Source organism: Octopus bimaculoides, chromosome 1 (assembly GCF_046866305.1).
Source record: "Octopus bimaculoides isolate indiv1 chromosome 1, ASM4686630v1, whole genome shotgun sequence".
In the NCBI taxonomy this organism is placed as follows: Eukaryota; Metazoa; Mollusca; class Cephalopoda; order Octopoda; family Octopodidae; genus Octopus; species Octopus bimaculoides.
In genome coordinates this window covers 102,188,822-102,200,061 of record NC_142928.1, presented here as the reverse complement: position 1 = coordinate 102,200,061, position 11,240 = coordinate 102,188,822, and the positions used below count along the sequence as shown (strand labels likewise).

Sequence of the window (11,240 nt, the reverse complement as noted above, 5' to 3'; positions counted from 1 at the left end):
GTGTTTTTGGCATTTTGTTTTGTTTTCTATCAGCACAAAAAAAAAAAAAGGTTTGGCGACAAAATTTTTTTTGTTTGTGCATACAGTACACAATTCCATAAATTTTGCTCAGGAAATTTTTTTTTTTTCTCACACACATGCTGCTATTTCCAACAACACTCTTGTTGGTTTTTTTGGTCCTTTTTTTCTTTTCCTCCTCTGACAGAAAATGAGTTTACCTAATCTTCCTTCTTTCACTGGTGACATCACACTGTGGTTCGCACAGTTGGAGGCATGCTTTGCGGCACATGCTGTGCCTTCCCAGCGACAGCTAAATCGTCTCCTTTGTAGCATTCCTGCACCACTTGCTACTTCCGTTAGAGATCTCATCACAGATCCTTGCCTGGATGTGATGTACAAGGTGGTCAAATCTGAGGTTCTCCGGTGGAACACTAAATTCATGGAGTCTAAGTTTAAACAACTTATGCAGGATGAGGAGCTCGGAGACAGGACACAGTCATTTTTACAGCATCTCCACGAGCTCAGTGACACAACTGAGGACAACTCGCTCTTACGGAAGCTTTTCTTCTCCTGGCTACTTCCCAGTGTGCAAACCATTTTAGCCACAACGGTTGATATCAACCCCGTAGATCAACTATCTACCATGACTGGTAAAATTTTAGAGTTCGCTATCCATCCAGCACCTCACCATGTCTGCTCTTGCTCAGAGGTCTCTTCTGCTGCATCTTCCTCAACACATGATGAGATTGTGGAGAAACTTGACTCCTTAACATTCCAAATGGACACATTTTGGTGAGGGCACTCCAATTCTTCGCGGCCGTCACAGTTGAAGCCAGTCTCGTTCATGCTCAACCAATTCTTTTTCCTCTAGTCCCGGTCTTTGTTGGTACCACGCCAGGTATCAGCATAAAGCCCGCAAAAGCATTCAGCCTTGTTCTTTCCAATTGTTGGAAAATGCCCAGTGGAGGGTTTGAGCACATCAAACACTTCTGACGAATTATCCTCAAATCATGCATTTTTTGTAAAGGATTGTGTGTCTGGAAAAGCATTTATGGTTGACACAGGTTCTAGTTGCTCTATTTGGCCTTTGCATCTTGCTACAGACAAGCCAAAGCGTTCAGAGATCACTTTGCATGTGATCAATTGGTCTCCCATTGCAACTTACGGTCAAGTTTCCTTACATATTGACATTAATCTTCGCCAGGATTTTAGGTGGATTTTTGTCATAGCTGATCTCCTACAACCTATTCTGGGTGCGAATTTTTTTAACAATTTTAACCTATTGGTAGATGTCAGGCGACAGAGACTCATCGACGGTTCTACGTCTTTGTCTACACCTGCAAAGGCCACTACCAATGCTGTTCTCAGTCCTTCATTTTTTGTTGCCACTGCTGATGATGCATTTCATTCACACTTAGCGTCTTTCCTAGAGCTGGTGGATCAGTGATTCCAAATGACAAAACCTACTCACTTGACCCTCCACTATATTACGACCACTGGGCCACCTGTCTTTTCACGCCCGCAGCGACTTGCTCCTGACCATCTTACGAAGGCTAGGTCCGAGTTTGAGCACATGCTCCAGCTTGGCCTTATTCATCCCTCCACCAGCTCCTGGGCATCTCCCCTTCATTTGTCACGAAAAGGGGATTCTGATTTTCACCCGGTGGGGGATTACAGACGTTTGAATGCGGTCACTATTCCCGATCGCTACCCTATAAGAAATCTCCAGGACTTCTCCTCTAATTTGCTTGATTGTACCATTTTTTCTAAGGTCGACCTCATTCATGCTTATCATCAAATACCAGTCAATCCTGAAGATGTACCAAAAACTGCCATCACTACTCCTTTTGGCAGCTTCGAATTCCTTTTTATGAGTTTCGGTTTGCGGAACGCCATGAGTACGTTCCAACACTTTATCGATGAAGTTGTCCGTGGACTTGAATTTGTGTTCGCTTACGTTGATGACATACTCATTGCAAGCGACACGCGTGAGAATCACCTCCAACACTTAAATCAACTCTTTCAGCATCTTCGCGCCTACAGTGTGCGAATCAACCCCAATAAGTGTGTTTTCAGGCAGTCCTCTCTGGAATTTCTGGAGCATTATATCGATCCAAATGGTATCAGACCTCTCTCTTCCAAAGTCAATGCAATTCAGCACATCGCACCCCCCACTTCATTATGCCAACTTCGCCACTTTTTGGGAGTAGTCAACTTCTATAGACGCTTCATTTGTGACTGTGCAGACAAGTTACTTTCCTTGACTCAGCTATTGAAAGCAAATACAAAAAAGAATTCTGTTATCACTTTATCTGCCGGGCCTTATCTTTTGAGTCAATCAAGAAAGAAATAGCTTGTTTCTTTGCTTGTACATCTGGTTCCTGATGCTCCTCTCTCTTTAACCATTGATGCATTGGATCCTGCAGTTGGTGCTGTTTTGCAGCACACTATAGACAATCAGACTAAACCTTTGGCGTTTTTTTCTCACCAATTAAAGCCAGCCGAATGTCAGTACAGTACTTTTGATCGCGAGCTCTTGGTGATCTGTACAGCCCCTCCCTTATGAAAGGACTGACTTTGGAGTGTATCTGGCTCCATTGAGGGTAGACTCGTAAATTGACATCAAAATCCAGTCAGTTATGGTTTGGGTGGCTGTGACAGCCACTGGAAGGTCTCCTCTCCTTTTTGTGCACTCTCAGGTATTAAAATTAACATCCAACAATGCATTAGTGACATTCTAGAAGTTAAACTGCTTCTATGGGCGAGTGTTTTTCTGGGTTCAGAAAAAACATTCTATCGTTCATAGGCAAGGATGTATGGCCCTCAAGAAGTCCTGCTCTCAACCTGTTGAATTTTTCTGTTTGGTCCATTTTGGAGACAAGGGTCTCAAGCACTCATGCTTTCACTCAACACTCTAAAGGTAAAACTGTACCAGGAATGGGCTTTGATTCTACAAGAACAATTGCATGCTGCATGTGAAGCATTCACACTAGACTTAAGGCTGTGATTTGAAACAGAGGTGGTCATATAGAATAAATGTGGTAGTGTCATAATTGTATTCCTTTATCATTGCATTGCAATGCCCAGACCTGAAATATAACTATTTTGCTTTGGCAAAACTGAAAAAAGTTGGTTGCCTTAATTTTGGGACACTCTGTATATATATATATGTGTGTGTGGGAGTGTAGTCAGAGATTGAAAATGTGAGCATAATCCAAGAGTTTTTTTAAATTTTTATTCCTGTCTCTTTTTACTCTTTTCTTTTCTTCTTTCTTCTCTCCTCTGTCTCTCCCTGAATTTTCCTCTACTACTTATTTTACTAACCTGGAAAGGGTGAAAGGCAAAGTCTATAAGTTTATCTATCTTGCTGGTATTTGAACTCAGAAAAAATAATTTCAGTATTTAAGAAAAAGAAAACAAAGACAAATTTTATGAGCTGAAGTATCTTTTATATGATCAGTCAACTTGGTAGAAATAACAGCCAAAAATCTCTTTCAAATACACTTTGATGTCTCAAAAGAAAAATAAATACGAGAAAAAACATTTGGTAATGTGGTTCTGGATATGCAGAAAGATGAACTGGAAGGCATTTGATTATAGATCTGCTTGATTTGGAGCTAAGCAGCAACAATTGCAATCTTCCAACACGTTTAACGTTTGCCTTCCATGCTGGCATGGGTGGGACAAATTATTATTATTTACAAATGGCATGGGTGAGTGAATAGAAATGTCAAACTGTTACTTCCTGAGTAGGAGCTGATATCAATGAAACACAGCATGGTTAAGTGGTTAAGAAGTTCACTTCACACTCATGAGGTTATGGGTTTGATCCCACTATGTTATAATCTAGGGTAAATGTCTTTTACCAAAGTCTTGAGGTGACCCAAGCCGTGTGAGTGAAATTGGGCAGATAGAAACTGTGTGGATTGTACCAGTAATTTAACATGGTTCAACATTGTCACAGTCAACTGAGAATTATGTCAAGAGTATATGTATCTGTGGAATACTCAGCCACTTAAATGCTAAATCAATGAGTAGGCCATTCTGTTGGTCAAACAACTACATGCTAATTGTTGAAACTAATGGAGAATTATTACTTGATGTCAACTGTACAAGTTTCACCGTCTTTGGGTAGGGTACTTAATTTGCTTCAGATTTTGTAGGGAGGAATTCTAGTCAGGAGAGGAACTCCAAACTGGATAAAAAATATACTCCGTATATTATCAGCAATCAACATCTGTTTTCCATGCTGGCATGGGTTGGAGGGTTTGACAAGAGCTGATAAGGCTGGAAGCTGCACCAGGCTCCCTTCCTAATGCCAACTACTTTACAGAGTGTACTGGGAGCTTTTTATGTAGCACCAGCACACACACGAGTGTATGTGTGTGTGTGTAAATCTCAATTTTCTATCTTTCTGATTTTTTAGTAAATTGAATAAATTAAATAAGGTACTGCAAGATGAACAAAAGATTTTCATCAGCAAACTGTTTTTAAAATGCTTTGAGAAATAACCACTCTCACTTCACACATTTCAATAAATATGATTCATCACAAAATGTCTTACAATCAATCTCAGAACACCTCTCCAGCTCAAAGAATATCTAAGCAACAAATTCATTGATCTGAAGCAAATGAGCTTCCTTTCTTGGATTTCTCAACCCTTTCTCTTTAACTGACAAAATAATGACTGCCTGGCTAAAATGGAGTTTGACTAGATTGACAAGCTAATGGACATACCAAATGATGACAGGATGAAACTGATCCTTGCTTTAAAACAACACTTCATGTGGATGGAACCCTAAAATGATGCCAAGTATAACAAATGAGCTACAGAGGCCCAGTAAATATTTTTACCCTTTCCAGTGACGTAACTTAGTTAGATGTGTCTTTAATGCTGTAATGGATACATTGACTAAAGAAGGAGGATGTCTAAACATTTGTTAATCACGGAGATCTTTGAGCAAAACTAACTGGATTTGTTCCATGATTTTCTAGTTTAGTTATTCTGTGTGCAGACAAAAGTGGGCATCAAATTAAATGGAAGTTTTGTGCTGCAAGAATTTCAGTACTTCAATATTTTTTTCTTTGGGTGATAAAAATGCACTTTGGACCTGGCACGTAAAAGCACCCATTACTCTCTCAGAGTGGTTGGTGTTAGGAAGGGCATCCAGCCATAGAAACCATGCCATAATCTCATAATCACTTGAATGCCATAATCTCATTTTATAACCACTATTTTGTCCACTAAATTCAAACAGACACGAAACAAACATAAACATACTCCACTACATTGATCCCAAATCCTCTGCTGGATTGCTGTATAAATCTAGCACATCTGACATAGAAATTGAGTGTTAAAAGTTACGGCAGTAGATTTATATGTCTTTCATTTACAGACATAAGATCTTATTTCGAGAATTTTCAAAAACTTCCAACATGCTTTTTAGATCTTGTTCAGCATCCAAAACCTGGAAAAAAAAACAAAAAAGAAAAAGAAGAAGCATTTGTATTAACTGAAATGTAAAGAAAGTGTATACAATAGGAAAAAACAATATAAACAGGTGTCTGAGTGTATGCATATATAAATGTGATTGTGGTAACCCAGTATGACTGCAATCTAATATACGTGAAAAAATGTAAAAACAATTTACAGGCTTACGCATGCACACACACAACATACGTACCAGGACTTCTGTATGTTTTCCATAACAACCATCTATGAGCCACTCTTCTTGTCGTTCATGTAAAGATTGGAGATATTCCTGGAAATGAATTTATAAATAAAAGATAAAGACACAAAAGTAAAAATATAAAGATGTTAGATATGCATTGCAGAAACAGAATAGTCACAAATAAAAGATTCTTCAGATTAATTTTTCAGGGAACTACTAAAAAGGTTACCTTTTTTCACCTGGTTTTCCCCCAAAGTTTGGAAAGCTTAAATTAATTTGTATGACTATCCCTTTCTGTAATGGAAAATGGTCTTAAGTTTTGACTAAAGAGTTGGTTGCTTAACCTGCAACAATTATCAACCAAATATATAGCTGCCTTTTATCCCCTCTTTTACTCTTTTCTAACAAGTTGTAGTGCAACTGAGCACTGTATACAATAAGTTCATTATTGTTATTAATACTATTAACTTAATTGTCAATTATATTTACTATTAAGGTGATGAGCTGGCAGAATCATTAGCATGCCAGGCAAAATGCTTAGCAGTATTTCATCTGTCTTTATGTTCTGAGTTCAAATTCTGCCAAGGTTGATTTTGCCTTTCACCATTACGGGGTCAATAAAATGAGTATCAGTTGAGTATTGAGATTGATAGTAATCAATTTACCCCCTCCTCCAAAACTGCTGGCCTTGTGCTACAATTTGAAATCAATTATCTTTACTATTCCATTGACCTGTACTTCAATTACTGGGCCAGTCAAACAGTATATATGCTGGTTCAGGTGACATTACACATAGGAGAATAACTAAAAAGATAATATCCTTGGTATGGACAATAAAATAAAATTTAAAAATCTACTCCTGGGAATGAATAAAGGGTTCAGTTGAAAATTTTGGGAACATTACTAAATTATCAAACACTTAAAAGTGGCTGGGACATATAATGGCTAAAAAAACTGTGACTGACTTATAACAACCAAGATGAGAACACTACTCCAAATATGTCAATGTGTAAGACTAGAATCATCTTCTGCTAATATTAGTGAAACAGATAGAGATTTTAAAGTGCCAGTTGGCCTATCACTCAGAATCAGTGACACAAATAATAACAAATGAAAACATATTACTGAAATAAAATTACAAACCAAAGTTATATTTAGTTCCTCTTTTCTGTTTCGTTTCTTAATTCTTTCAAGTGCTGTTTCTGGATGGCATCTAAGATAAACTGGAATAGCAAAAATGTTTGATAAAATTAAATGTTAAATATTGTAATAAACCAAAATTCTATGCAGAGTTTTTTTGAAACTATTCTTACTACATTAACTTTGGTAACACTCACTTTACTACAGGTCAGAGTTAGTTCGCTGCAAACTAAAATATTGCAATACTGTGCCTTCAAACCTGTTTTTCAATACAAAGGGGAAATGGCAAGATTGCAGGATTTGATAAAAAAAAAAAAAGAAAAAAAAAAACAGCAGAGTAATGGACCAAATATCTTTATAACTCTAAGTTTTGATTTCGATATCCAACTGAGGTCAACTTTGGTTTTTTACTCCTCTTATCACACAAGGTAAAATCAATATTGGTTGATGCAATCAACAGTAACAAAGTATCTTTAACAATTAACATGTAGATAAAGTAGAGCTCTAACCAAAACACTTTTGAGCATCTATTTTGCAGTTCTTCATTTGAGATGATTTGATTCCATCTTTCATTTCTCCAATGTCAACTACTTATCATGTACTGGAGTGGAATCAACCAATACACCCACCCACCCATCAAATATGTGGCCTTGTCTCCAACTAAGAAATTATTATTAATTTCTCCATATGAAAGGAGGAAGAGGAAGAGGTCGTCATCGTCGCTGCCGCTGTTGTTGTCGTCATTTAATATTCACTTTTACATGCCTTCATGGGTCAAGCAGAGTATATTTGAGGCAGATTTTCTACAGCTGGATACCCTTCCTATTACCAACCCTCACCTGTTTCCAAGCAAGCAATATTTCCCCATGGCCAGATATATATTTTGCAGAACATTGGGAAAGAATGACACTGCTTGTATGACAGTGACACTCATTTACAACAACTATCACACAATGTTAAGACAAGGATACATGTACACGCATGCAATCAAATTATTCTATATATATATATATAAGTAACCAGGATGTCCAAATATCAATACATTACAGCCATTTCGAGCGGCTTCATTTAATTGATCAATGAAAACATTACATCAATTTGAAAGAAACTGCTCTCCTCAGTTGTAGATGACCATATAGATTTCCAACATAAAGGATAAACCATTTTTAACAAATTTATATCAACACTAAAAACCAAAATAATTACATTGCTTCCTTATGTTATATTTGTGGCAGAATCTGCCACCTACTGGATATAGCAAAGATATATATCTAAATATCAATAAAGGAGATGTAAACCACAATGGAAAGCAACAAGTACGGCCAAACTGTGATAGTAGAAATGATTATGATATAGCTATAATGGTAACACTGTCAGAAAATGAAGTCAGAACTGCCATATATATAAATAAATATAAATGCTCATGCAGACAGAAATCAATACCCACTGATGAACCTCTGAAAAACTCTCAAGATGCCTACATGCTTTTGCACAATGCAGCGGGAATGAATTTGAGTAACTGTTAACATAATTTACTTTAAGGTATGGATGTGTTAAGTTTAGCTTTAACATCCCCATTCTTATAAACATTGAGTAGTTATTTAATTTGCTCTGTGAATGTGTGTGCATCAAACCACACATGTGTGTATGCTTTCATCTTCGTGAGCCATGCAGCTTGCGCAAGGGCATCCGTTAACGGTTATTTTTAATACTTTTCTCACTGCATTGCATATTCATTTCTTTTTTGCATCTGTTATTTTATTTTTGATCTTCTATATAAATAAAGATATATCTTTTGTTTTGCTGCTTTTCTTTATATGAAATGAGAAGATACATTGCCGAACTGTTATTTTAATGAGTTATATCTATTTATCATCTGAAGAGATACATCTGCACTGTTGGATGCTCCTGAACTAGTTGTTAAGTATCCTACCCATGAGGGATCAATGCTAGATGTGTTGAAACAATTGTTGCGATTAATAAAAATTCTCGTATCTTACATCTTCCGTCTTTCATTTACCATATATATATATATATATATATATATATATATATATATATATATATATATATAATAGACTTCTTCCAATTTCTGGCTACAAAACCCACTCACAAGGCTTTGGATGACCCAGGGCAATAACAGAAGACACTTGCCCAAGGCTCCATGCATGTAATTGGGAAGCAAGCTTCTTACTACACAGTCATGCCTGAGCTATGTTTCACTACATATCTTTATGTTTTGAGCTAAAAATTTTACCAGTTTTTATTTTGTCTATTAGCTCAACATAGTCAGTTCACAAGTATTAGAAACATACAGAGATCAGTGCGACAGAATATATTCAATTCCCTAGAAATTTGTGGTCATGTACCAAGTTATAAACCAGATACAATTAATTCTGTCAAAAGATTATAAGATCAGTGAAAAATATAACTCACTAATTTGATCAACATGAAAGTCAAGATTGTTGGTAGCCCAGTTAAACCACTCAGTTAAAACTTCATAGTCCGCACCTGGCATTAAACCACTGTCAGAAAGAGAATTAACAAACATGAAACACAGCACAATGGTAACATAAAGTAACAAGTTATTGTACTTATTAGTTTTACAATGGTATTTGAATGGATTATTTTATATTCCTACTGATTAGCCTCATCATTCATCAAGCAGATCTGATATTCTAGCCTTCATCACCCATCTTTTTCAATGACAATATCAAATGTGTGGTTCCTTTTCCAAGATGGCAGAGTGTGATCTGATGGTAATTTGGCTGTTATTCCTAGAAGAATGAGCAACCACAAAGAGCATTCCCCCATTTTCATTGTTGATGCTCAAAATGACAATAGGGTATCTGGATCAGTAAAGCATTAGGCTGAATGACTTACAAATATCAATCTTTAATTCTACAGAAGTTGATTTTGTCTATCTTCCTTCCAGGATCAATACAATAAGTATGAGATAGGTTTGTTAAAACTGGTGAAACCACTACCTTAGACATCTACAACATTGTAACACTGTGAGCAATAATTATTCATTGTCGTTCTTAAGGTGGAGGAATGACAAAAACACTTCAACAGCACTGTGCAGCCTTTAGTTTCTATCCTCCATATTTTAAGTTCAAATCACATTGTGGCTGTACTTGTTTTCAGTCTTCATATATTAATAACATAAGTACTAATAATATACTGAGCTCAACTGAACTGACAGTAGGTTCAATTTATATAAATATATTATTCAGCTGGAACTGATCAAAGAATAAATTTAATGTAAATGTAGACATTGGGTACATATGGTCTGGAAAAGAAAAAGGTGAGTTTTAAACCCACATCATTCATAAAGTGATTAGTAAGAGATATACATTAAAGTACCTTCATAAATCACATTTTTTTTACTATCTATCAAAATATCCTACCCATTTTATGTTCACATTTACATTTAATATTAGAGAAATGTAGGTGTAAGCTGAAAAAAAGTGTAGAGAGCTTCTGAATCAAATCTTTATTATATTTAGTTTCATACTTCAATGTTCTGAGTTTAAACCTTGTTACAATTAGATATGTCTTTCATTCTGCCAAGATCAATAAAACAAATACTCATTATATAATGGAATTCATTCCCAAGAAATGTAACTTCTTTGACTGATAACTGTCAATCTGCACCCAGTTCAACCATCTCAAAATGCAGTGAAGACAGTTGCAAACAAACTCCTTCATAATTTTGAATCTCTCTATTTCTCACTTTTCACTGAACATCAGTATGGTTTCTGTAGTATCAGAGTAAGTAAGTGAAACTTACTCTCGTCTGTCATAGATCAGTAAGAATTTCAGTAAAAGTGGGAAAAGCAAATTACATTAGCAAAGCATCAGGCCATGTCTAGCAGAAGAACTTTGTAGATAAGATTTACTTTAAATGACAATCTTTGATAATCTTTTAAAGCAATTTTACATATATAATATTGCCAAAACTATAATAAACCTAGTTTCTTTGGGGATGGCAAAAATATTTCAGCCTGATCAGTTGGTGTCCCTATCCACAAAAGCAAGATGCAACTCACAAGAAAATTCTGTAACTGTACTCAACTATCTTACACAGCAATCAAAAGGGAAACATTTGACAAGCTTATTCAAACAAATGATGATAAAGAAAAGGGTTTCAAAGAAGAAAACGTTGTATGAACTACCTTTTATACAAATTCTCTACAAAAACATATTTTGCACTATAAATAGACCTCTCCATCATTTGTACTGGTTTAGCCTGGAAAAAAAAATAGATGAATTACTTAGAAATTAAAATCTAAGTAATACACATTACAAAAAAATGTTTGCATAAAGAGCTTAGTTTAGCAAGTAAGCTTCAATTTTGTTGACAGATTTTAATCAGCAAAATAAAAGTGATTAATATTTATTTATCTCTTGTACAGGTGCAAAAGA

General features: G+C 35.9%; 2 protein-coding genes across 2 annotated transcripts in view; one reads left to right on the top strand and one right to left on the bottom strand.

Moving 5' to 3' along the window:
- The first annotated feature begins 208 nt into the window (after positions 1 to 208).
- LOC149137653 (uncharacterized) lies at positions 209 to 796 on the top strand. Its single transcript, XM_089348877.1, has one exon. It carries the CDS (start codon positions 209 to 211, stop codon positions 794 to 796), a length of 588 nt encoding a protein of 195 aa, XP_089205003.1.
- Positions 797 to 3,427: 2,631 nt separating this feature from the next.
- Positions 3,428 to 11,240, bottom strand: part of LOC106874368 (thymidine kinase 2, mitochondrial) — a 24,338-nt gene continuing 16,525 nt past the window's right edge. The window contains exons 6-10 of the mRNA XM_089355083.1: positions 10,991 to 11,064; positions 9,249 to 9,337; positions 6,816 to 6,895; positions 5,685 to 5,762; positions 3,428 to 5,468 (exon numbers count right to left, since the gene is read on the bottom strand). Of these exons, the coding sequence (XP_089211209.1) occupies positions 5,391 to 5,468; positions 5,685 to 5,762; positions 6,816 to 6,895; positions 9,249 to 9,337; positions 10,991 to 11,064 (399 nt within the window). The 3' untranslated portion in view covers positions 3,428 to 5,390. The remainder of the gene's footprint in view (positions 5,469 to 5,684; positions 5,763 to 6,815; positions 6,896 to 9,248; positions 9,338 to 10,990; positions 11,065 to 11,240) is intronic.

What these genes read in the sequence shown, in the direction of transcription:
- LOC149137653 (XM_089348877.1), top strand. Translation starts at nt 209, where the DNA reads ATGAGTTTACCTAATCTTCCTTCTTTCACTGGTGACATCACACTGTGG.